The sequence below is a fragment of the Equus asinus genome, chromosome 21, assembly GCF_041296235.1.
Source record: "Equus asinus isolate D_3611 breed Donkey chromosome 21, EquAss-T2T_v2, whole genome shotgun sequence".
NCBI classification, from domain to species: Eukaryota; Metazoa; Chordata; class Mammalia; order Perissodactyla; family Equidae; genus Equus; species Equus asinus.
This window is the reverse complement of record NC_091810.1, coordinates 38,075,796-38,103,378: the sequence shown is the minus strand read 5'-3', so window position 1 is coordinate 38,103,378 and position 27,583 is coordinate 38,075,796. Positions and strand designations below refer to the sequence as shown.

Here is a 27,583-nt window from a genome sequence, read left to right as displayed (position 1 = left end):
ACATCACTAAGTGAAAGCTATTTCCAATGAAATGCATGTTTCTTTGTCACAGCAGAATTCTATTTAAACTGTATTTTGAGGAAAAGTTGAGATAGGGAGTGCTGTTGTAAGAACGGCATAGAAGAGCCTAGAACACATGTTAGAAGTCAGAGAGTTGGCTACCTGTGCCAGAGAGGCTGGACTAGAACAACAGAAAACAGAGAGATTTGATGATCTTGAGTGACCAGCAGACATCTGTGATGAACTTTGGAGAGACGGGCTTAACCGACTCCAGTTTTTACTCTTCGGGATTTTCAGCTGGTATGTAGCTTCTCATGGAATCAGGGGACGGGCTGTTGGGACTCCTGAGGGTCTTCGAGGTTTTGTTTGAATGGTGGCTGGACCTCTGATATACAAGCAACCCCCCAGCTTATTTCCAACGACTATTTAAACTAGAAAAAGGTTTGAAATAATGTTTCTTAAAGAGCGGACTGAGGCCACTTTCATTAGAGTGTGTGTATGTTGGCGGGGGGGGGGGGGGGGGAGGTTATAAATATGCAGATTCAGACCAATTGAATCAGAATCTCCGGTCAGGGAGGGCCTCAGGAATCTATATTTTTCATCATTGCCACAGATACCTCTTAAGGAGCATTAAAGTTTGACAGCTACTGTTTTAACATCGACGAACTGTCTAGAAACTTTAAGGCTGCCTGGAGTTTCAATTATATTTAGGAAACGAGAGTCCAGTTATGAGATAAGAAGGTCAGTCCTTTCCTGTCCCTGACTCTACTCTCTTCGTCCACCTACCACCCGTGGAAGACCAAAGTACCTGGACACGTGACTAGCGATAGAACACATTTTGTCTAAATCCCCTTTCCTTATCTTTCTTTAAGAATGACTTAGCTATTATTTTTACTGAGCCCTAGTCACTAATCTTGTCCAAAGTTAGTGGCATATGTTTTAGAAAAGTTACATACATTTTAGAAAAGAGTTCGTTATTTATGACAGATTCATTCATTCATTCATTTAACAAAAACTTAGGTAATGTGTTTGGTGTTAGGAATATAAAGATGTACAAAACCAGATATGATTCCTGCCATCATGTCTCGTGAAAAGTTGGACCTTAATCACATTATCTCAGGAATGTGTAACTTTAATGGTGATAAGTATAAAAAAGAAAGATATATGGTAAGGTAAGAACTTGAGATTTGGTCTAGCTGGGTGGTTGGGGAAGGCTTCCGTGAGGCAGCACTGACTGATGAAGCCAAGATCTGAGGATGGAGAAAATTTTTATGATGTGAAGCACATAATTCCTGGAACCAAGGGTCATTTTCAATGTGATATGGTTGTGAATGCAAGATCACAGAGTCTAAATCTCAGACTCCTGATTGACATTGACATCAAGGCCACTTGGTGGAGCAGAGGAAGAACAGGTTTGGAGCTATGCAGACTTGATTTGATTCTCAGATCCGTTATGTTCTAACTGAACCCCAGGCAGTTCGGTTAACTTTGCTGGGACTCAGTTTCATCACCCTTAAGTGGAGATGATGATAACAACTGTGGGACATTTCTTATGTTTGCATGCAGAACATTCATTTCACTCTGGTAACTGAATCCTGATTTTCCTTGGGGAATCACCCTCTTCTCCACTTTCAGCCCATTTAGTTTGTGGAGGGCTAACTGTGCCTCTAGCTGGAGGTAGGGTGGGTGGGATATGTAACCCTGGCCTGGCCAATTGGCCTCACATCTCCTTGGCTACAGTGATTGGTAGAGGGATGGGCACATGACCACATTGGGCCAATGAAAGCTGAATCAGGGCCTCTGCTAGAACTATTGGGAATGAAAAGCTGCCTTTCCTCTGGGGCTGCTAAACTGACCAGCCAGAGCCCACTGCTTGGAGAGACCTTGCTAGAGGGTGAAGCTAGCTCAGAGGACAGCTCAGGCAAGGGATGGTATAGATAGAGAGAGTGAGTCTTGATAACTTTGTTTAAGCCCTGGACCTACCATGCCAGAAACTCTTTAGTTAATTACTAATTTAATTACCTAACCAATACAAGTCTTCCCCTTTTAAAATTTAAGCTAGTTTGGGTTGATTGCTGTCATTTGCAAACAGAATATAAACATAGGCAGTTGCCTTAAGGGCAATTGTGAAGTTGAATGGGAAAAACGGACATTTGTTCAGAGCTACAAATCACTGAAATACTTACGACTTACAATTGACTTTCATGGTTAACTTATTTTAATACTGTTTCCTGGGTGACAACTGTTCTAGTACAAGGCATTTTACATTATCTGACAATATTTTATCTTGTTCAGATTTAGTGATTTTTCTGAAAGCTGGAATAGTCAGAGTTTTCAGTCATTATATTATCTGTAGGGAATCAGAAATAGGATATGGATTTAGGGGCCACATTAGTTCTATCTGATGCAAGGTAAGTGAGTTCTAGAACATTGTACATACATAATCTCTTTGAGCACCAGTCCCACCTAAGTGTTTGGAATCATGGAAGGCATTCGGAATCAGAAGACCTGTGTTAGCTTTCACCTTGGCTGCCTATGAGCCATTGACCTTGGGCAAGTCATTTAACCCCTCTCAGCCTCAGTTTCCTCCAATGTGAAATGGGGATAAGACGTGTCCTCACTGTAGAACAGAAAGGTTGTAAATACCAGCTTGATGACTACTTAGTAAACTCTGAGAGACCATATAAGTACAAGCAATTATTGGCATTATTAGAGGAACCATAGACTATTATGATTCATATGGTACTAAAAGGGTAAAAGTATCTCAGAAATACTTTGGCTGAAGACCAATAAAAAATTGATTCTAACTAGAAATCTTTTAGCGTAGAAGAAAAATATTTTAAAATAAAAAGCTGGTAGAGATGAGATTTTCTAGCCTGTTACAGATGATGAGTTGGCTGCTTCCACTCCTCCCCTTATACACCCAAGGGAGGGGCTCAGGGGGAGCAATATGGAACTGGCACCTTCTTCATTAGCATTGGTTTGGTCACAGTTCCTGACAATGGTGATCAATGTGTTTGGTCCCTACTATGGCCCCTGGGGTTTAGAATGAGTTTACCCAGAGATTTCTTGACTTCGGGTGCTAAGGACCCATTGCCCTTTAATCCTCGGGTCAGAGTCTGAAGGCACGTTCTTAGGGCATATACTGGAATTTCAAGGAACACGATGAGGAGGCTTTGTCATATCATTTGCATACAATCACCTGTTTAGCTACTCTGATGCTCAGCCCCATGGAGAACATAGACTCTGAGAGGCTGTGGTCCTAAGGAAATGGGAGTCTTCACTTTAAAAGGGACAATGACCACTGAGGCAATGTTTCTCCAAAGGTGGTCTCTGGACAACCTACATGGGTATCTCCTGGTGTGCTTGCAAAATATACAGATTCTTGGGCCTCATCTCAGACTGCCTGCATCAGGGTCTTCTAGACGGCACCCTGGGATCTGTGTTTTAAACAACACCCAGTGCAGGGGGTCCAGGCCCCCACTTGGAGATTACCATCTCATGGTGTAGGACGCTTAAGTCTCTGGCCCAGAAATCCCCTGCAACTGCTGCATTCCTTTCACAGTCAGTGGGGCGGACTCCAGCTACAGCCATAATAATTTAAGCCCTGATCCTTAAAAACAGAATTGCCGCTTTGGTTTAGCACCCCTCTGAGAATGTGCTTTGTCCCTGGCTTGTAGGAAGTCCATTTAAAATCTATCTTTTGGTAGTAGCACTAAAAGGAAATCTCAGGGAGAATTTGAACAGTTCTGCATTACAGACAAAAATGTGTAGACTGTGTGTGTGTGTTTGTGAGAGAGAGACAGAGACAGAGACAGAGAGACAGGGGTGGGAGGGGAGAGATTTTGAGCAGGCTGGTGATGGATGTGTTCTCCTCCTTTTAGGATTTTCAAACAATTTCAAGCATTCATGAAAGCAAAGATTACCTCTTGCTTATAGCCAGAGAGATACATTTTGCCTTAGTGGCACAGCAGAGACTTGAGTGTATCTGTAGAAAGTCTAGTCTGAGGAGCTCAGGGTGGGTGGAACTTGCAAGACCATTTAGATGAAAGAGGTACTTGCTTTATAGTGAGCGTTCAGAACCGATAGCGCTCTAAATACTAGTCAGTGCTTACAGCCAACATGCAACCCAAGAAATACCTTTAGTCACTAAATTACACGTTGACTCACTTTGTGATGTCTTTCAGAAAACGGCATAAATTAAATTTTTGAAAATTGTATTATAGTTTACATGCTCTGGTGGAGCCTGCAAATTAAAAAGAGGCAATGGCAAACTCCTTTGTAAACTGAAAAATCCTGATGCAAAAAGCAAACAACCTCTCCAAAAAGTGATGAGGGGAGATTTTCAAGGACAGGTACTACTGTTTCTGGAAATTTTTTCTTAAAGAAACACTCAAGAGAGCAAAGATACTATTTATATATTTCTAATGTATTACTAATATCAATATCTGCATCTACATCTACTTCCGTGTATACATAGGTATTCCATGCTGCTTGGTTAATAATAGTCCCAATTGGGGAAGTCTAGAGGCCCACAAAAAGGAAAATTCTAGTTGTTAAGCAGTTCAATCATAAAAGTTCTCATCACAAGGAAAAAAAGAGGAAAATTCTACGGGTATTAGAGCCAGAGCTATATGTGCAAACATAGAAAAATGTCTACAATGAGCCATTTCTTAAAAAAACCTGGTTGCAGAACAACATGAGAGTTTGGTTATCTTTGGCTAAAAAAAAAAGAGTCTATCTTGAAAGATTCCAGACATTAAACATAGTTATAGGAGGTCAGTTAAGACTTTTGAAAGCCCCAGGCATCAAGAAGAGTGGAATGCTCTTTCACAGGTAGTTAAAAATCAAGCATACTAAATGACAAAATAGATGTAAAAAGTCCAACTAAATTGACTTTTCTCATATTAACTATCTTAGTGCCTTTTAGAAACAGCAAGTTCTTCTACAACAATGTTAATGTCCCTATTGCCCTAATCAGGCACAGGCTTGCTCCCTCCGCGTGGTCCTCCATCACTGGCAGGGGTGGGGGTTTATTTCTCCTACCTATCTCATATAATTCTGTATTCTTAGAATTAAAAAATAATGAGCATGCACTAATTTTTAAAGGGATATAAAAATAGGAAAGGGAGCACAAGGGAGCTCTCTGGGTACTAGAAATATTCTATATTCCTCTGAATGGTGGTTCCATGGATATATAACCTAAAAATTCATCAAGCTGAATGCTTGAGCTTTGCGCACTTAAGTAAGTTATACCTCAATTAAAAAACATTAACCAAACCTATCAAATCTTTAAAATTTATGGCTCTTAAGATTGGCACTAGAGTTGAAGTTACCTGCACCAACACAAAAAATCTTTTCTTCCATCTCTTCCAGACATTCTTACCGATGGCCCATAAATACCTAAGGAAAAGGAAAAAGACCAGAGTCCCATTAATGCTTGAGCGAGCACATAGTTTAATACACTTTACCATGAAGCTTGGTACTCCAAAACAAGGAAATGCACAAGGCTCAGAAGCTGAAAGCAGATCCTGAAGCTGTGGGGTTGGGAATAAGAAATAGCGGGCAAGGTTCATTTCCACTTACAGAAGGAACTGTGGCCCATCATCAGACTTGACTTAGATTCCTTGACTGACTCCAGAAAGTGCCTTGGAAAATGTTACACTGTGACTTAATTTGGATATGTGCTAAAAGTCTTTCAAGAGGGAAACTCCTGAAAGGTGTTGCACAAGAGAGAAAAAAGAGTGCTAGATCTCGCAACTGCAGCTCTTTCACCTCTTGTCAAGTCTCATTCAGGAAAACATTCCCTCACTTCCTTTTGTTGTAATTCTGGCAAATGCAGGTGTGTTACAGGGAGGAAGTTTCAAGTTGACATAGATGGTCCTCCCCACACCCCTCCCCACAAATGCTCTTCTGTTGAGGGGAGTTAACCTTTGTACAGAAAAATGAAGTAAAAAGCAGGGTTAAGAACTACAGAGGCACAGCTCGAAGCTTTCTGGGGATTTTATGATCAGCGTTACTAATTCATTCATGAATTACCCCTTGGCTTTGTGGATGGCTACATGTTGAAATGGCCTTGATCAGAAAAGTGAGGCTGGTGGTTTTTACTCTGTTGGACCAAGTGAGGAGAGATGTGGTCATCCTCAAACGCACTCAAATACTCAAGTTCCCAAACTGGCTTTCCCTGCCATCAAAACCACCTGGACAACTTCCGAATCCTCACTTCACCTACAATCAGACAGAATTTCCTCTTTGGGACATAATGAAGAGTGCGTCTAATTAAAATTTATCCTGTTTGATAAATTGCAGGGCTCTTAGGAGTGGCTGGTGATCACAATCTTTCAGACCTTTGAGCCAGAAGCCCAGGGGTCATCCTGGGTCCTTCTGCGCATGCTCCTTCCTCAATCGCCAAGTGCAGTTGATTTTTACCTCCTGGAAAGTTCTTCACTCTGCTCAGTCTGTGCACTTCACACCTCCACTATTTCAGTCTCAGCCCACACATCTGCTTCCACGGATAACTGCAGATGACCCTCTTAATGGGTTTCAGGGATATCAGGGTGATTTTCCTCCTCCTCCTGGTCATGAGATGGACCGTACCATCTGCAAGTCCTATCATCCTTTCCCTGCTGAAGTTTTCAGTGGGTCTTCCTTGTTCGCATGAAGGGAGCCCCAAACTTTGGCCACTCACATTCCACTTTCATGACTTATTCCATATCTGTCCACCTATTCTATGATTTACTTGACATTTTTCTTCAAATTGACTTATTTAACATGAGCCAATTTATTCTGAAAGGAAATTTTATATTATAGCTGGGTATACTAAATACACATTATGTAACACATTAAAATACACTCATAACTATTTAACTAATACATGCTTGTCTGTATATCACTAAAATGATCTTGTGTACCATCAGCGCACTCGGGGAAATCTTGGCCTATAGAGAGAAAACCAGCATCTTGACCTGGCCTAAAAACCTCTTCATCTTCTGGCCCAGCTTAACCACACCGTAACGTTTTACATCTCTATAACATTGCATGTGTTATGCTGCCCGGAATGCCTTCTCTTGGCTGCTGAGGTTTGAATTTGTATTCTTCCTAAGTTTAAATCCTTACCTTGACGTCACCACCTCCTGGGCTCTGCAGATAATTCTGCTGTTGCAATGATCACACTGCTATAATTTATTTGTTTTCATATTTATTGTACCTACTGGACTGTGAGCTCCTTGAAGGAAGGAACATTGTTCCTTCTTTCTGAATCCCTGGCATAGGACCTTGTTCTTCTTTTATATTCCTAGCACAGTTCCTTATATATGGTAAGTGGTCAATAAATATTTGCTTATTGCTATATTTCAATTGCTTTTTTTTTTTTGAGGAAGATTAGCCCTGAGCTAACTACTGCCAATCCTCCTCTTTTTGCTGAGGAAGACTGGCCCTGAGCTAACATCCGTGCCCATCTTCCTCTACTTTATATGTGGGACGCCTACCATAGCATGGCTTTTTGCCAAGTGGTGCCATGTCTGCACCTGGGATCCGAACCAGTGAACCCCGGGCCACCAAGAAGACCATGTGAACTTAACTGCTATGCCACCGGGCCAGCCCATCAATTGTCTTTTTGTGTGTGAGGAAGATTGGCCCTGAGCTAACATCTGTGCCAATCTTCTGCTATTTTGTATGTGGGTCACTGCCACAGCATGGCTTGATGAGCGGTGTATAGGTTAGTGCCCAGGATCCAAAACCACGAACCCCGAGCCACTGAAGCAGAGCATGTGAACTTAACCACTATGCCACTGGGCTGGCCCCTCAATTGGTTTTGAACGCCATGCTCTTGGGAAACCAGAGCGTCTTTATAAAGATTTCTGATGAAATTTTAAAACATTGCCTAAAGACATGCAATCCATCACCAAATTCTTTGAGTTTTCTTTCCAAAATATATCCTGGCTATCTCTAGCTGTGCTGCTACTCCTCAGGTAAACCACCATCATCTCCACCTGGGCTATGGCAATAGGCTCCTAATTGGCCTCCCTGATTTCACTCTTCCCCCTACACTCCATTCATTACACAGCAGACAGGGGGATCTTTTAAATGGGTGAATCAGATCATTAACACACTCATTCTAAATAAAGATGGAAAACTATGGAAGGGTTTTAAGCAGGAGATTAACATGATTGTATTTCTATTTAAGATCATCCTAGTGGCTGCTGGGTGGGGAATGTGCTATAGATGGAAGGGGCAAAAGAGAAGTCAGGGAGACCAGTGAGGAGATGGGTACAGTGGTACAGACAAGAGAGAGAGGATGGTGGCCGGACTGAGGCTGAGGCCATGGAAATGTTTGGATGGCTGGTAAGTTCATCAGCCCTGAGGTCAACATGGTCAGCTCTGTTGTTACATGGAACATCCAGCTGTCTTGGACAACACTCCAAAACTTCTTGAAATGATATATTAATGTATTCATGGCAGAAATGCACACAAAAGGGAGGCTCAGCCAGGACTAAGGAGAGAGAGGGTTATTGGCTTGTACTGGTTGAGAGTACTGTTTTCTAATTCTAGTTCTGCTGAGATGTTAGGTAGGATGCTTAACCTCTTGGTGCTCTGGAAAAAGGGGCCAGGAATGGTTCCTCCCTTGCAGGGTTGTTGTGGGGATTAAATGAGATGATGCTTGTGAAGTATAAGTAGGAGGCATGGCAGGAAGTAGATGCACAATAAATGTCAGGCTTATTATAAAATATCTCTTGTAGAGAGGAAAACGTATCATTATAATAGTGAACAATGGCTAAATATGTGAAAAGAAATCTCCTTGGACATAGGTACATAGGGAAATAGATGGAACAAAAGATCAGATAAAGAAAGTGGGGGGCTGGCCCAGTGGCCAAGTGGTTAAGTTCACGCGCTCCGCTGCAGGCGGCCCAGTGTTTCGTTGGTTCAAATCCTGGGCACGGACATGGCACTGCTCGTCAAACCAAGCTGAGGCGGCGTCCCACATGCCACAACTAGAAGGACCCACAACGAAGAATATACAACTATGTACTGGGGGGCTTTGGGGAGAAAAAGGAAAAAAATAAAATCTTTAAAAAAAAAAGAAAGTGGGCAAAAAATTTTGTTTTTTTAGTAATGACTGGCAAGGTTCTCACAGTCTTACACTTTCCTGGAATCATATCTGGCACTACTACCCATTTTCTCTTTCCTCTTAACTTGAATCCACAGAAAGACATTCGAAACAATGAACACAACTACTACACCTAAAGTGTTTATAGTTTTAATTGATGAGAATGGAAGTAGGAAAAAAAGAATTCCCTAGAACTCATAGGATGTAATTCATATTGAATCATTCATTTCCTTTCACAATAAAAATACTAATTACTACACAGTGAGGTTTTACCAGGCTTCTGCACTGTGCCAGACACTTTACATGAATTTATTATACCCACCTGGAGGGGTTAAGAGCTTGAATCTGGAGCCAGGCTACCAAGGTTGCTGTGTAACCTTGGGCAAGTTTCTAGATTTATCTCGACCTCAGTTTTCTCATCTGTACAATGGGGATAATAATCATGGTATCTACTTCAAGGGTTCTTGTGAGGATTAAAGAAGTTAAGGAAATATGAAGTGCTTAGAACAATACCTGACACAAAGTAAACATTTATTATTAGGTATGTCACTATGCTATTATTCCTACTTTATAGTTGAGGAAACCAAAGTCCAGAAAGTTCGAGTAACTGCTGCAGGGCTCCTCAGGTGGTGAACGACATGGCCAGAATTTAAACTCAGAACAGTCTGGTTCTAGAGCCCTCTCCTCACTGTGCTATTCTTCCTCCATTCTAGGTGACAAAATGTGTTTTCTTTATTGAAATAAGAACATGAATTGCTACTCCAACTGATCAGAGAAGATTTCTGGTTAAAGGCTTCTGAATAGGAAAGCCCAGTGGAATCAGAGAAAAATTAACAATCATCTTTTGGAAAGTATCACTTGGTTTGTGTGAAGGAGGGGCTCTCCCGCTGAGGTTTTCCTCAGAATTTATTACTAATTTGGCACATACCAGAAGGTGTTAAAACCGAGAAAAACTGAGGGCAGCCATGTACGGTTTCTGTCTAGTCAGCTCTGGCTCTGTATTTTCTGAGGTTGAAACATGCTCATTAAACAGAATGCAAAGTACCTGGAGCAGATGGAAGTTCTGTCATTGCAGACATACAGGTGGCTTTCCCTCCCTCTAGCTCCTCACACTACAGACAGATCTATGTGTGTGGGCATTAGTGGCCCTCAACTCTCTCTTCAGGCCATCCAGAGATGCAGCCATCTGGATTTACGAATAGATAAATCAGCTTCTAGTGTAGGGAGCAGAAGTTTAGCCAAGTGGTTATATCTCAGACTCAGAGTAGAAACATCTAGGTGGAAATTCTGGCTCTGTCATTAATTGCCCTTTGGCTTAGCTGCCCTGTACCTCAGTTTCTTCAGCTGTAAAATGGGGAAAACATAGGATCTACTTCATAGAGTTGTTGCAAGGACTGATGGAGATGATGCATGTGAAGTGTTTAGTCCAGGACCTGGCACATAGTAAATGCCAGATAACGTTAGGCATTATTGTTGTTTGTTGTTACTCTTAGTAGTCATAGGAGTAGAAGCCACAGGTCCAGGATAAAGACTATTAACTACTAACTTTGCAAAGGATTCATCTCTGATTCTTTATTTGAATTTGCATTCAGCTTTGGTCACACAGCTTTATATCTGCTGGGATATAAAGGGAGGTACGCACGTCTGGGTTTGGGGCTCCAGGTCATATTTTGCATCATGATTCTATGTATCCTTGTTTGCAGTGTTGTTGCAAAACCCATGCCAGTGGGTCACTGACATCCCTGTCATTTGCTGGGGATGTTTTTGTTATATGAGAGGCCAGAGTGAACTACAAAGGACTAAAAAGATGAGGAAGATGCGCTTGGGTTGAACTTAAGTACCAGGGATCTCAAACAAATGCTGAGCCATGGAAGACCCCCTGGCTTCAGTGTCCCTCTGCCCTGAGTCTACTTGGCAGGGCAGCACCCATAGCAATGTGTGTAACTTGTCATTTGATTAAAAAAGGACAGTCTTCCTTCAGGCAGTATTTGAGAATATAAATGAATTAGTAACTGAGCTCTGTTTATGAAGTATCTTCTGTGCTTAGCACTAGGGGTGCATATGGTGGGTGCTCAATAGCTAGTCATGGGGAAATTTTTTATTGTGTATCTTCTCCCAGGATGCCTGGGGATGAGCATCCAGTGCAGGGAGAAGAGTCCATGCTCCCTCAGGATATAGGCTAGAATCACTTGCCGCTGGACACCTTACAAAGGGGTAAGGATGGCTGAGAGGGACATGGAAACCAGGGACAGGCCAAGGTTTCATCTTGGGGGGCTGTGGAGCCAGAAGTCACTGAAGAACCTAGAAAATGAGGAGTTGGTGCTGCTTGGGTCCAAGTGGAGAGTGAGGCTCAGCCCTAAGGGAGGAGGAGGTGCCGCACTTGCTCTCCTCTGTGTCTTATGCTAGCAGGGTGGTGCCTATCCACATGCAGTAATGAAGCTGAAGTGGTTTTTTGGCCATAAATTATTCATGAGAATTTCTTCGAAGAAGAGCAGTCACAGTGAGACAAGAACCATGATTCCCACTGCGATGTTTTCCTCCACTCCTTGGAAGTGAAAGAGAACAAGGAGGGTGCTAAGATTCCAGATACCTTGGTCTTCTTGCAGCAGCCCAGCAGGAAGAAGCATGGGCTGGGAAAAGTGCAAAGAATGGATGAAAGCCAAGAACATCGATGATGATAACCACAATCACCACCAATGCTTCTGTAGCTGTAGCCCTTACCACGTACCTGTTCTAAATGCTTTACATTTAATCCTTATAAAAACTCTATGAGGCAAACACCATCATTACCTCCATTTTATGCTGAGCAAAATGAGGCCCAGAAAGGTTAAGCAACTTGGCTATACCTAGGAAGTGGTAGTGCCAAGGATTCCATTCTAGGCAATTGACCTAATTGGCATTTGTATATAATAACAAAATTAAGAAGATAAAACAGAATCATAAAAATATTCAATTAACGCAAAAGAAGGCAGAAAAAAAGGGAAAAGGGAGCAAAGATTAGATGGGACAAACAGGAAACAAACAGCAAGATGGCAAATAGCAATTTAATTTAAATGCAACCATATCAATATTTACATTAAATATATATAGGCTAAATATCCAGAATTTTTAGATTGGATTTAAAAAGCTAGACCCAATTCTATGCTGCCTACAAGAAATGAACTTTAAAGACATAAACAGGTAAAAAGTAAAAGGATGGAAAAGGATTTATGATGCTAACACTAGTTTTAAAAAAATCTGGATTGGCTATATTTATTACTGTCATGCAAAGTAAATTTCAGGGCCAAGAATATGACCAGAGGATAAAGAAGATCATTTCATAAGATCATTTTATAAGGTCAATTCATCAAGAAGACATAATAATCTTAGATGTTTATGCAACTAACAGCAGAGCTCCAAAATACATGATGTAAAAATAGACAGAACTGTAAGGGCAAACAACAAATCCATAATTATACTCAGAAATGTCAATACCTCTTTCTCAATAATTTATAGAAAATCAGTAAGGATTTAGAAGATTTGAACACTATCAACCCACTTGATCTAATTGACATTTACAGAAAAAATATGTCAACAAGGGAGATAAAATGGAATCCTAAAAGTATTCAATTAGGTCAGTCTAGGTAGCCTTGTTGGAAAGTCCATGCCAGTGTGAATGGTGTCTCGGACACTTAGGAGGAGAGAGGAGTGTGATGGTTTTGAAGAATGAGAAGTCTCCAGCAGCAGAACAGCTAAGAAAATGGAAGAGGAAACAGGATTTTAAGAAGCCTGGCTAAGACTTACAAACTGTATACCCTTTATGGTTTGTTAAAACATAAAAGGAAAATCAGAATTGCTGTCAATTACTCCTGGTTAGTGGACTGTGGTTCACTGAATGAATCCAGAGTGGAACCACGGGGCACTCTGTATTTTATTCAAGTTTCAGGTCCTCAGTTAAAGTTAAACTGAAAGGGATAACACAATTCTAGAGGTGGCTCTGATGCTTACTCTGACTTGGGCAAGTCTGTTCACCACTCTAAGCCTCAGTTTCCCTCTTTGTAAAGTGGGGATTCATTCACTCGCTTATTCATTTAGGCAACAAACAATTTATTGGACTTTGACTACACTCAGGCCTGATATGGGCTACTTTGAACAAAGGAGACAAACGTCCCTGCTGAGAAGAAACTTACAGTCTAATGGGGAAGACAGAAAACAAACTAATAAAAGAAGAAATATATGATATGTGAGATGGCGATAAGTACTCTGATGAAAATAAAGCAGAGTAAGGGGTGGGGGGGACAGAGGTGGGCCAAGAAAGGCAGGGACATGCAGAAGGCAAGGTGAACCATGTGGACATCTGGGTGGGGGACATCGAGTGGTCATCCAAGGCAGAGGAAATGGTGGGGACAAGAGCCCTGAGGAGGGGGTGCACTTGGAATCCTTGAGGAAGAGCAAGGAGGCCAGTGCATCTGGAGCAATGATCAAGCTCAGATAGGTAGTGGAATCCTTGTCAGGTAGGGCCTTGTAGCCACGGTAACGATACCGGCTTTTACTCTGAATGAGATAGGGAATCACTGGAGGTTTTCCAGCATTCAAGTGGCAGGATCTGACTTCTGTTTTTAAAAGAACTATTCTGGCTTCAGGGTGGGAAAGAAGACTAGAGCGAGGCAAGGACAGCAGTGGCGGACTGCTTGTGAGGCAAGTGCAGCAGGTGAAGGGGAGAAGTGACGGTGGCGTGGGTTTGAATGGCGATGGAAGGTGGTGAGGAGAGGTGGAACTCTAGATTTACCTTGAAGGTGGAGTCTAGAGTTGAAGGTGGAGTCAAGAGAATTTGATGATGGATGAGATGAGGGGTGAGAGAGAAAGAGAAACGTGAAAGACGACTCGAAGGATCTTGGTCTGAACAACTGAGTGAAGGGAGAAGCCATTTATTAAGATGGGAGCATAATAATACCTAATCCTTGTGAGGCTGTTTCAGGGAGGAAATGAGATAATGCATGGGAATGCACTTCCTGAACTTGAAAACACCATATGGATGTAAAAGACGAACAATTAGAAAGCCACCAAGGAAGTATTCCCAGATACTAATGTATTAAGGCCAAAAAGCAGTGTTGATTTTTTCACTGACATTTTTCTACTCAATAAAGAAAGTGATTTTGAATGGCCCAGTAGCTCATTCAAGGAACCACATCCACCAACAGGGAGTAATTCACAGTAATTCTGCTTTTCCTTTTATGTTTTAATAAACATTGCAGTGGATACAATTTGTAACTTCAGTCAGGCTTCTTAAAAATTCCTTTTTCTCTCTCATTCTCTAATTTATGACATTGTTCTGATATTTCTATCCCCCTTCCCCACATGATGGAGCTTCAAAAAGCTATTTAAAGTTTAAGTTAAAAAAAAAGTAGCCCAAACATTTTCGTTTTCCCTGAATCATCCCTCATGCAGCTAAGGTTGCTCGCCCCTGATTTAGGCCACAGGGTCTGAGAGAGTTATTACGGCATCCATTGTCCACTTTTCAGAGCCACTTTAGGCCCTCCTGGTATATTTCCTGGCAGGGGTAATTTTTAAATGGCAGCCTAGTGATATGAAACGGCTGTAACACCTGTCAGAAGTGAGCTACATATTTCTTCTGAAATCCGTAGGGTCAAGAGAGCCTGAAATATGGTACTAACTTTACAAATGAATCAACAGAAACAGTACTGAACCAGACCAGTTAGTTCAGCTTCCAGCAGAGTAAATGAAGAGAATGTGGGAAATGGGAATTTGTCCAATGGGGAAAATAATATGTCAAGTGTTTGCCATAGGGATTAAATAAGAGAGTATTTGTAAAACTAGTATAGTGCTTCAAAGGGGCCTAGAACATGGGCTGAGCTACTGATCCTTTTAAGGAAAATGTTTTTAAAAAAGCAGTTTTGAAGATAGATACTTTCACATTTTTGTTCTCTCTCTCTCTTTGGTCTGCTCGACCCTCCTTATTTCTGTCTCTCTACCTCTGTCCTGCTCACTCAGGCTCTGGTTCCCTTAGCAAATATTTACTGAGTATTTATGAGCCAGTATTTTGCTAAAATGCAGAATCTTTTCCTGGGTGCTCTAGGAACCTCACAGAATTTGCAAACCCTTTGTCTTGAAACAAGGATGTTTACATTGAAGGGGAAGAGATAATGGGAGAAATTCCATTTAACATTTTGGAATAAATGCCAGGAGTAGGATAAGAAGGAGGAAAAGCCGACCTCAGAAACATTTCATGAGACATCTTCTCGAGTCGCTAATTTAATTGAGGAGAAGCTGGCAGCCTTCACCATGGATGGTTGAAAAAGGACTGAGTGTGTAGCAAGGGCCTGGTTCATTCTCCCCTGGCCTTCTCCTGGCCGCAGGCAGAAGAGCTTTGCCATAATTCCATCTCAGGTTCTGGGAATAGGTTGGCCTCAAGATAATGCCATGTAAATTTCCCAAATCCAAGCTGGAATTCAGATTCAGTAACGGGTCTCCGGCTCGTGGGCGACCTCTGCTTCCTCTGGAGTTCCCCATGCCTGACCCCCTCCAGTGCCCTGACTGGTAGGTATCTATCGTTCTCTGGAACCTTGAGCTTTTTTTGCCCCCCAGAACTCTGTGGCACCAAGACTAGGGTGCTCTTCCTTACTGTCTAACAGCATGCTGCTGTGGTCTGCTCATCTACTGAGATGTGCACTTCCTGTCCTCGTCACTCCCCCTGGGACCTCTCATGGGCTTCTGTCTAAATCGGTCTCAATCAGCAACTAGTCGCTGGTGCTGGGTTTCTGAATTCCCCAAACCTCTAGCACATAACCAATCCTCAGTTTTCCCACTTTAAGCCCTCTCATAAACACATACAAAGAGAAACAAACACAAACAAAGAGAATTACCGAGACGTTTCTACTGACGAGGGGCTAAGCAGAATGATGGCTGGTTGGCAAACGGTACCTGCAGAATCCTTGAAAAACAATCCATTCCCTACCGTTGGCTAAACACTCTCCTATTCAGAGTTATATGGCCCAAATTATTTCTAAGTGATCACATTTTCTGAGATACTGGTGTCCAAGCAATTTAGTTTAATAAGCCATGGCTCAGCATACACCCAGTTGTCAACAAACATTTCCTGTACAAATCATTGGTTTGATCTGTAAAATAAAACTATACTTTACCTAATCTTTTTATCATACTTGAAATTACTTAATTGGTCATTCCTCTCAAACCTTAAGAAACTGAAAATCATCATAAATTTTCTATTTCTTGGTCATTTATTTAAATGTTACACCGAACACTAAAACTGATTTAATGTGAATTGATTGTTTGAAGGTTGCCTACAGCAACTGCTCACACCTCCTGGATGTGGCTGTTAATGAAGGTGCAAGTGAGTGATCCTCAGAGTCTGAAAGATCTAGACGCCTTTGAGAAGGTATTAGAAGCCAATAAAACCCCCTAAACCAGAATCACCCAGCCTGCTTCTAGGAAGGGTTTGAATTACACTAGAAATCCAATTAGAAAAGGAGAAGGAACTTATTCTATTTTGACAGCACAAAAGTAAATACAGTAATCATAAGAACTGAGGGAGCTTATAGTAAATATCAAAGTCAAGTATTTTAATAATCTCTCATGAATCCTTTGTATTTCCTTCCATGTAGTTTTCTGAAGATCAGTTTTTCTTTTTCTTAAAAAATATTTTAAGAAATGAAATGGAGGTGTGTCCAAAATTGTCACTCAAAGAAGAAACACTTACCCAGAATGCTTCATGTTTTGAGGCTTATCCATTCGGACAGCAAGTTTGATTTTGAGGTCTTGATCGGGGCAGTTTTTGGAGACTGTCATTTTGTGCCATTCTGACTGTTTGGGGCTGTTTGGGGTGGGATGGAGAATAACCTGTTGGGAAAAGGCACAACCATTTTAGCCAGAAAATAGAAACGCTGTTATGGGCATGTTTTTATAGATGAGAAACTTTGCTGCTGAGAAGTTGTCTTGTCCAATTCCCTTAGCCAGCAGGTGGGCAGTTAAATGAAGTGGAGGCCTGGCCAATGGACTCAAGTCCCGGGCTCTCTCTACCAGCCATGGCTGGCTCACACCAAGCTGCCAGGCCTGAGGACAGAAATGGCATTCTCTTGCTCTCCTCTCCCTCCCTGGCTAATTCTGTAAAAGTAAAGATCACAATTTCTGTGATCCAGCTTTTGTACTTTCTTAATGCTCAGAAGGACTAAAGCAACCCAGAACCGAGAATGTTTTCCATGCATTATTCTCTTCATATAAGATGGATGTATGAAAGGAAGAAATATCCTTCTGTATTAGAGAGCACTTCTAATTCACTCTTGTTTCCGTTCTTCGGGATTTCTTCTACTATTTCAAGAGGAGAAATCCCTCAAAGGTTGCAGGGGAAACGGAAGGGGCCTTATTCCATGGATGAGACATGTGACATTTAGAGAAGGAAAGGCACTTGCTTATAGTCACACATTTTAACCCGATTTCACCTGATCTTGAAATCTTATCACACAACACCAGACTTTGTCCTGGTTTGGAAGAAAGCACACACAGCTTGAAGAAAGACCAGCTCTAGAAAATGCCTTTCAACCGTGTGTTTCAGAGAGGGTGCTCTGATTTGGGTCTTCTGCCTCAGTTCTCATCGTCTCAGATGCTGTAAGCGAAGCCAGAAGTGGATCCACTTTTTTGTTTCATGATGAAAGAGTTCTCAGGAGCCACATGGGATCTGGGGAACGTGCACTTGGGGAGGAGTGAGATATTTGGAAAATCCCCTAAACTAAAGGAACATGAACTAAATATAAGCACAACAAAAAAAGCTGGGCTTGCTAAGATCTGCTTCTGTGGTGGCAGCGTGCCCTGGTTTGTTGCATGTTGTTTGGGCTCTGTTTTCAAAGCTTCTATTTCCTCCAGGTGCAGGGAAGTCAGGCTCCTTTCCTGGGCTTCTTTAACCTCTGGAAGGGACAGGAGGGGCTCAGAGTCTCAGGGGTGGACACACTGGCTTTCCAGATGCTGCATCAGCCTCACTGCCATCAAGCCAACTTGGCCCGTGCTTGGAGGGTAGAAGCATATGGCTTCCCGTGTGATTGTGGAACAAGAGCTCTGAGAAGAGGAGGAACCATGACAGAAAAGCAGAACTGGCCCACTGCGACACGCCTGGCTTGTGCTGATTTTTCCATCCCTTCCGATTCCTGGTCTGACCCTCATTTTTCCAGTAAATTTCCTCTCTTCAATGAACGAAAATTTATATATTCTCTCTAAACACAAAATTTGTCTTCTTAAGGTCTAAGAACATGATTAAAATACAAGAAGCCCTGATTTTTCAGACCAGAGGCTGTCCAAATTTTTTTGATTATTCCCTTCAGTAAAATATTTTTGAGCAATTAGCTAAATATCTGTAAATATATCACTATCAATATAAAAATATATCAATATAAATACATAAATATTTATATAAATATATTAATATATACCCATATTTTACATTATGTATTTTTACTTTGCGTTAATATATTACATTATTACATATGTCATAAAACATACACAAATATATAAGTTTTAAAAAGATGGGCTAAAGATAAAAAATGATATTTTTAAATATCTTCCTAATTGTGGCTTTGTACTACTATTAGCTATATTTCAAGGTACCATCTATATTTAGGGCAAGGCTCATTGTTCATGATACTGGATGTAAACCCATAATTCAATAGTCTTGTAAATAATTTCATAATGTCTTGACTCACATGTCATCCTATCCAATTACATGGGTATGGTTTTTATCTCATGATGAGGATGACAGAACAGCTAGTAGGACCCGTGTCAGCTCCCCCATTTTCATGCTGTTTGCCAGGCTTGCAATTCCAGTATTATCTTCAAATCATAGCTCTTCTGTTATAATTTTTTTTAGGCCATTTGCTCATTTTGTGAGGGTTAATTTAGTGAAAATTCTATCATAAAATGTGTAAATTCCCTTAACTGGCACTAGTGAACTGTGATATGCTATAGGAAGCTGGAAGTAAACAAGTAACTCAGGGTGTCATCGGGTTGTGGAGACTTCTCCCTTCCCTCAAGATAACACCTGTCCCTTCATATCACCCATTTCCCGGAGACCCCAGCCTTTGGGAGACGGAGAGGAGGAGCCTGCTGATCCAGGGACGCTGACCCTCTCTCCCGGGCGAGTGTGGCCTGAGAGGTGAAAGGCGGGTGATGGGCTGTGACGCAGGGAAGGGGAGCGGCTGGGAGGAGAAAGCCCAGCCAGGACCAGAACAGCAGCAGGAAGGCCCTGAGCCCCCTTCTGGTCCCGCCTGTTTGGGGAAATCAAAGTAGGAGCAGTGGTCTGGGCACCCGGAGCTCGTTAACTGGCCTTCCGCCATATGGATGCCGGGCGTCTTTCCCACTGGCAATATGGTGTCCATTTGTTGACGTAAATGGCCGCAGTTCATTACTGGCCGCCTCACAAAGACTTCTCCCCCCGTGGGCACTCCCTGGGGGAGACTCTCCAGAATGGAGAGATGAGGTGACCGCAGTTCTCCTTCGTCTTCATCCCCACCCTGCCGTGCACCCGACCAGCCGACCAGTCCTTTGTATGTGTCAGCCCAGCTGAATTATTAGCGTCCTTCTGGGTGCGCATGAGGCCTGAGCAGTCCAGACACCTCATCTGGACATTCCAGACTGCTAATGGAGCATTCTGTCATCTCAGCCCGGGCCCATGTGTGCTGCGCTTTGATGTGGTGATGCTGATGTGGGAACAACCCACCCCATGCCGGAAGCGCCCCCCGGGCACCCCGCCCCCCCCCCGTTTCTCGTAGTTATCAGCCCATGCAGGCAGGTCCTTCTGGGGCACTGCTTTCCCTTGAACCTTTACCGGGCTGATCCCTTCTGAGACTCAGGCTGTATATCTCTCCCTACCTCTGTAGTCCCCCAGGAAGACATCCCTGCCCCTCAGACTGTGTCATGTCCCCTTGCTATGTGCTTCCCAGCAGTCCTTTCTCTAACAGAGCACTTGCTACACTGCACTATAATTTCTGGTTTTATGTCTGTATCCCTTAAATTTTGAGGGGGTAAGGATTTTTACCTGTCATTATTCCCGTTTGCTCTGGCCTCCGACACATGACCAGATACAGTGGGCCCACAATCATATTTGATAAATAAGTTTGATAACATTGCAGTGTTGGCAATGGTGTGGGGAAACAGCCACTTCTGCCTTTTGTGGAAGTATAAATTGGTATATACTCTTTAGGAGACAATTTGGTGTCTGTCAATATTGAAATTTCATTCAGCAAAATATTTTTTTGATATTCATCCTATACATATACACACATATGTGCAAAGAAATAAACTTAAAGTTAGTTGTTGAAGCGTTGTTTACACAGCCAAAGGCTGGAAACAAGTTAAATAAGTTATGATACAGTTACCGAATGGAATACTATGCAGCTATGAAAACAGGGAGGAAGTCAGAATGGGCTGATATGGACCAACTTCCAAATATACTGATGTTTCAAGCAAAATGTAAAGCAGTATGCATACAGTAACTTCCAGTTGTGCTTGATTGCTTTCTTTTTTTTTTTTAAAGAGGGATATATACGTGTATGCCTACATATGCTATGCTTGTACATGTAGAGAGTATTTTGGGAAGAAAGCACAATAAATTGAAAACAAGGTTTTTCTCTGGGAAAGGATACTAGGGTGAGGTGGGAGGGATCATCAGTTTTCACTGTATATCTATTTTAATTTTTTTTTACAATATGCATGAATTATTCTTTCAGTTCAAAGGGTTAATAAAAAGGAAGCATACTGAAAGTGGAACAAAGTAAGTATTGTTCAATGAATGAACGTAGCACCGGGATTTGAATGTGGCTGTGTCCTGCTAAGCTGGGGAAAAATTAGCACGTAGAAACGCTCTGGTGAAGAGTCCAAGGAATCGCTTTGCTTTAAAAAAGGAGCACCTTTGCCCCCAGCTGCGGCTTGTGGAGGAGCTGCCAGCAGAAGGCGCTCCAGCTGGCACGAGGGCACGGCAGGCCAGCCCCACCGCAACTGGTGGCAAGTTTCTTTGGCAGGAAGGACGAAGACCGTAGTATCTGAGGATGTATAGAATGGGGCTGGAGGAGAGAGTGATTTACTGAGAAATGAATGACTGCGTGGGACTGTGGCAAGCTCATGGCCTCCACCACCACAGCAGAGCTGAGGGTTTTATTTCTGCCTAGAGACAACGTGGTGTAGTGAAAAGAGCCCTGGGACTGAGGCCACATCACTCCTGGCAAGTTCCTTTGCTGCTCTGGGCCCCAGTGTGCCTGTCTGTACAGGAAGAGTCATAACTGTACCGGCCTCATGAGGGTTCTGGTGCAGAATCAGTGAGGGGCTTAGGACAGTGGCCTGGCCCATGGGAGATGGACACAATGCATGGGCCCCAGCTCACTGGGCGGCTCTGGGGAGTGGCCTCCCTTCCACAGAAATCAGTTTGCTTGTCTACAAAAGGAAAGAGTTTGACTAGCCCGGTGATTTCAACTTTTTTGAGTGGAAACAGCTTTGAGAAGCTGGTGAATGCTTTGGACTAGCCCAGAAAAATGCACATATTTCCCCCTCTGCCAACATTTGCAAACAATTTCAAGGGGCTCCTGGGTCCCATGGTGCCCTCTGTGGACTCAGGTTTCTGGACTTCTCTCTTCTAACACTGATACCCTAGGTCTCTGAGTCTCATATGATTCTTGATATGATTCTTCAAGGAAAAGAGAAGTTTGAAGAAAAAGAAAAAGCAGGTTCCTTCCCCCACTCTGTGTGTGTCTCTCTTTCCCCAGGGACAGAAATGAATACTTGTCATTCTCAAAGAAAACAGCTAACTCTCTTCTTTCATCCCCCTCCTTTTTTGGGGAGCACTCTTTTTGCTATTAGCCTTGTTTACTTTTTGTTTTACTTCTATCTGTGATCTAGGTCTTAGTAATATGATTCCAGGTTAGTTCTAAAGATGAAAGCCAGATTAAGGAAGCAAAAAACAAAGGAAGAACAAAGAAAGCATGGTTAATGTGTTCTTGCTGGCATTGTTAGAGGTGTGTGTGTCTGTGTGTTTGTCTTGGGGTGGTCTCTTATTATTCTATAGATGATCTATCAGAGGCTCAGAGAGATTAAGTGTCTGGGCTAAGGTCACACAGCTTTTGGAAAGGATCATTCATTCAATCAGTATGAAATGAAATTTATTGAGTCTATGTGCTAGGCTCTGGGTATAGGGTGATGAACAAAATCGCTTAGGTTTCTATCCCGATGGAGGTTTTACAGTCCAGTGGGGGAGCCAAAAGCCAAAATTTCTGTAAATTCCTCTCTCTCTCTCACTGGTGGTAAGTTCAGTGGAGGACGTGAACAGGGGGCTGAGGTAGCAAATGAAGGAGGATGGGCAGTCAGAAAAGGGCTCTCTGAGGAGGAGGTGGCATTTATACAGAGAAGGAGGTAGACTTTGGAAGAGCTGGGTGGCGGGGAGAGTGTTCCAGGCAGAGAGCAAGTCCCCTGAGCTGGGAAAGAATGTGGTTTATCTGAGGGACTGAAATTTGGCCAGTGATGCGGGGGCACAGTGGAAGAGGGGAAAGGGGGCCACAAACGGGCTAAGAAGGTGAGCAGATGCCACGTCACACAAGTCTTTGTAGGCCGTCACAGAGTCCAGATGGTATTAAAAGCGTGTGGAGCAATGGGAGCCTTTGAAGCTAGCAGGTGACAAATCCAACTTACGTTCTGAAAATCCTGGCTGTTTGATGCAAAGTCAATAGCTGAGATGCAAGAAGAAATGTCTTTACTATCTCAGTGGTACTCAAAGGGATTGGTACCACCTCTCAGGATGTTTCAAAAATTTGGGGGACATTTTTGGTTGACAAAATAATTGGCGTTGGGTTCTGTCGGTGTTGGAAGGGTGGGGCCCAGGGATCCTAAACATCCCACAATGAGCTAGGTAAGCCTTCCCAAGGAGGAGTTGTCCTGCATCCCACCTGACTTTTGAATATTCCCAGTGGACATAAATGGAGGTGGAAAAACCAGTTTATAATTAACTGAGTCCAGATCCTAAATCTGTTTTACACAAACAAAGTATTTTTGATAATTTTTCAGGGAAATCAAGGAAACTTTTGTTACCAACACTTGTTTACTGATTCAAGAAATCAGTTTACTGATACTCAGGCTTTTGAGCCACCAAGCTCCAGGGCGGACTTCGTAGCTGTCACCTTCTCGGTGATTCTCCAGATGGGCAAGCAAAGCATTCCTTCTTAGGTCTTCCAGGGCAGTCGTCTGAATCTTTACATTCTGAAATTATGTTCTTAATTAAGTTCCTTTTATTTCTCCTTTATGTTATGTCATGTTGATTTTAAAATTGTGAGGTAAGTCTGTTTGTTAAGTAACTAAGAATTTCACTTCAGGATGGTGAAGGGCATGACAGATCTTTGCTCTGAAGGTTGTTTGGGTCTGATGGTGTTGAGAACTCTTGCTCTATCTTCTGCAGTGCTCACTATTGGTAGCCTAGATTTGAAGAGGGGGAAACTGAGGCTTGGAGAGGTTGAGAGATATGCGCAAGGTCACACAGTCAATGGAAAGTGGAGTCCAGGATTCAAATCCCAAAGCCGGGCCTTTTGGCACTTGGCAATGCTGCCTCTTAGGACCCAGGGACACTCGTTCTCTAGAGCCCTTTGTGATGGATCATCCTTGTGATGGGGAGAGCTTACCCGTCCGAGCTCCTTGTCCTCCAAGGCCAGGACGCCTGTGCTCTCTGTGAACAGCTTCACCTTCACAGCAGGCAGCGCATGGGTCGTCGAGAAGTCACCCTGGGTGCCCCAGCTGCAGAGAGAATCAGAGAGGTCAATGTGGAGACCTTCATCTTGACAATGCTAAAGTCAGCTGCCTTCTTCCTTGGTTGGGTGAATGCAGGGTTAACCCGAGGCAGCGTTGGCTGTCACATCCCCCTCCCTTCCCCTTCAAAGCTGCCAGAGTGACAAAAAGTGTTAATTAACTTGTTAGGCAAAGGCAAGACAGATGCTCAGAAAGTTGCCACGGGTCTTCACAGAGAACTATAAGGAATCACTTGGAATTAGCATGAAGTCAAGTTGGTGAGAACTTTCCCCCATGCATTTGCTATACCTACAATCCATTCCTGGATAACCACTAATATTTCCTTGCATCCTTTGAATCCCTAGTTCTTGGAAACTGCAGTTGTAGATTTTGAGATGGGGCTCCATTTGGTCCAAACCAACACCTGACCTTAAAATGAGACCTCAGTATTAGTAGGGAGGCAGGGAGCCCCATTCTACTGGCCTTCAAAGATGAGTTGAATAGAGGAATGGATGGAGTTCAGCTCTGTCAAAGAGGAATGGATGGTAGAAGGATGTGACACAGGAAATGCCCTTCCCCACTCACTGTCTGTGGGAATCTGAGTCTTAGATCTCCCCAGAGGAGAGCCTGGCTTACCTAGCACGGAGGTTGAGTGCCACGCTGGGCTGACAAGGCCTTGATGGGTGCTTCAGATGTGGCCTCTGCGTTCACTCATCATTATTCTTACAGAGCCATCTCTGTCCACTCTATACCTGGAATCAGCATGATCTTCCAGAAGTGTCAACTAGATTGCATTGAGTCCCTGCCCTAAACCCTACCATGGCACCTGTCCCACTGCACTCAGGGGGCAATCCAGACCCTTTGGTAGGGTCTCCCACTCATCTGCTCCAGTGTCATGGGCCTCTCAGTTGTGCCTCCTCAGGGCTGTTGTATGCACAGGTCCCTCTGTTGACCAGGCTTCTCCCTGCCCTACCCTCCACCAGGCTACGTCTTGAGGGCTCAGCTTAAAGACCACTTTCCTGGAGAACATGTCCTTTGATCTCCCAGTTCAAATTTGGTTCCAGCTTTAAACTCTCTTGAACATACTCTTTAATTTTCCATCCTAGCAATCATTTGATTTCTAATTATTGATTTGTATAATTGTTTAATAGCTGAATCCTCCAATATTCTGTAAGCTCCATGAGCACAGGGAGTGTGTGTGTTTTGTTTATATTGCATACCTAGTACTTAGCACAGTGCTTAGCACATAGAAGATACTTAGTAAAAATTTGTTGAATAAACAAATGATGCCAAATATATATTCTTTTACAGAACAGGGAAATAAGAATAGATATAACTTTGTATAGAGATATTTTTTCATTTTGCCTTCTATGGTGGCCAATTTCCATATTGTAAAATATTCATTAAAATATGATTTTTAATGACTCTATAATATTACACCTTATGGATGCATCATAATTTATTTAGCTATTGTTCTATTGTGGAGATTGGGATGGACAGTACTTTTTTACTTCATCTCTGATTATTTCCTTGGGATAGAGACTTAGATGGAAAATCATTTCTTCATTTATTTATCAACAAATATTATGGTGCTCTTACAATGCTGCAGGAACTGTGCTCATCAATGAACAGTTTCAAGGCTTGGGACACCTATTCCCAAAATGCTTTCTACCAAGGTAACTAGTACCCTCCCACCATCTGGAAATGAGAGTGCAAATCACAGGGCTTCTTGCCTCACCAGTTGTCCCTGTTTACTTTTTCTTGTGGCCTATTTTCTTGTTGTTGTTTTCATGGGTATTTCTTTGACTAACAGCAGGCTTGAATATTTTATTCTGTGTTCATTGGTTGTTTGTATTTATTCTTTTGTAAATGATGAAAACCTGACTGCTAGTCTCACTGTTGCAGCCAAATAAATCCTGGTAACCAAACTCAAAGACATGAGGAATACAGAGAGAGTTGACAAAGAGCACCAGAACACAGAAGATGAGGGGAAGCCCAGATCCATGGGAACCTAAGTGCATGAAAATCATTGAAGAAGCATAACAATCACAATAGAGCAAAGGAGAGGACATGCTTGGTCATGGAGATGAGGAAGATTCTTGCTGGGGACCAAAGAGTTCTGGAATGAGCTGCTTTAACACTAAGCCACAAAGAGGCCTTGATCCCAGTGCCTGGGGGTCCCCCCACACTGCATCCCCATGATATTGTCCTTGGTTCTGGTTGTAGGGATTTTCGGGCGTGCTCAGTGGGCACTAACCCAGTCTGCCTGAACCCCCACTGCTACCAAAGGATGCTCAGCTCATAAGGTGTTCGATAGGACTCAAGACTGTGAAGGAGGGCAAGGCCTCTGAGACTCCATCAGCTGGATGGAATTCAAGCTGCTGGAGGCTGCCCTGATGACCCCCATCCAGTTGGACAGTGAGTTGCTTTTCCTTTCCACCAGGCCTGCAGCTGTGCTTTTGGCTTCCTACCATGACCCTTGGCTCAACTCAAGTTGTTAGGTCACTACTGAATCCCAATTTATCCATCAGATTTCAAAATGGTAACCTGGCCCAGTGAAGCAGGCAAAAAGAGAAAGTGTCCAGTCTAATCAGGACTGGCTACGTCACTTTCAGGGCTCAGTGCAAAATGAAAATGTGGGGCTCCTTGTTCAAAAGGCTGGAAAAAAGTGCCATTAAAGGAACTAACATAGAAAGCATTTTCCTTTCTCTGAGTATTTCCTCTGCTCTACTGCATGCTCCATTGTGCCATTGGACTTCACTTACAAACACAAGTTCAAATGTAAAATTATTAAGAATTTCATGCTGGCAACAGCAGAGCATTAAACCAAACATAGGTCCTGTCTGCGTGGGGCCTGTGCAGCTGCATGGGTCACAAGTTCATGAATCATGCTCTGAGTCCAATGCCACCCCAGTCTGTTCAGCTGGGACTGAAGATGCACCATGCAGTGGAGGTTGGCTGCCAATGGTGTTGACATGAAATCTTTGCCCCTTGCTGCAGTCAATGGACTCTGTGAGACCATTCCCAGTTTCTTTTTGTCAAGGCTTTCTATTCTTGGGAGTCCCAAGGAGGTTTAATTATTAGCACTCTTACCTTCCCCTTTACCCTTTGTGAAAAAAGTCATAAAAATGTCCACTCTTTGTCTTTTTCCAGCCATGGAGAGACCTGACTATCTTTATGATAGAAATAGCTCATATTTATTCAAAGATTACCATGTGCAAGGCACAAATTCCTATCTCAAAAATGTTATACAGTCATAGATGGATTTTTTTCTTTTTAAACCATCTTGACTGTTCTGTGAAATGCTTACAATTATCACCCGCATAGTTACAGATGAGGAAACTAAGGCTCAGAGAGGCTAGTAATGTGCCCAGTATCACATGCAGGGAGTAAATGGCAGTTTGACTCCACAATCCAAACTCTTAACCATGCCGCCATATTGCCTCCCTCATGCGTTCCACCACCTCACTACTCTGTGTCTTGATCCAGTTACCATTAGTTCCCTTTGTAACTCAAAGAGAGAGTTCTGTTTCAAGACTGAGGGAGTCTGGGCTACTCTGGCTTCTCACTTTGGATTTATTTCACATGTTCAATATACTTCACACAGTGCTACATACCCTATAGTCAAATCAGCTAGCGGAGGAAGCATCAAAAACCTTGGCCTTCTGGTGGAGCCACATAGGAAATCTATTTCTCACTGTTGCATTAGTCTCTGCT

At 42.8% G+C, this 27,583-nt stretch overlaps 1 protein-coding gene across 20 annotated transcripts in view; it reads right to left on the bottom strand.

The window, feature by feature from the left end:
- The window catches only part of CADPS (calcium dependent secretion activator), a 431,612-nt gene that overhangs the window by 159,565 nt on the left and 244,464 nt on the right, over positions 1-27,583 (bottom strand). For all 20 annotated transcript variants that reach the window (XM_070492692.1, XM_070492701.1, XM_070492702.1 and 17 more), the window contains exons 7-9: positions 23,764-23,875; positions 16,824-16,963; positions 5,337-5,403 (exon numbers count right to left, since the gene is read on the bottom strand). In XM_070492692.1, the coding sequence (XP_070348793.1) occupies positions 5,337-5,403; positions 16,824-16,963; positions 23,764-23,875 (319 nt within the window). The remainder of the gene's footprint in view (positions 1-5,336; positions 5,404-16,823; positions 16,964-23,763; positions 23,876-27,583) is intronic.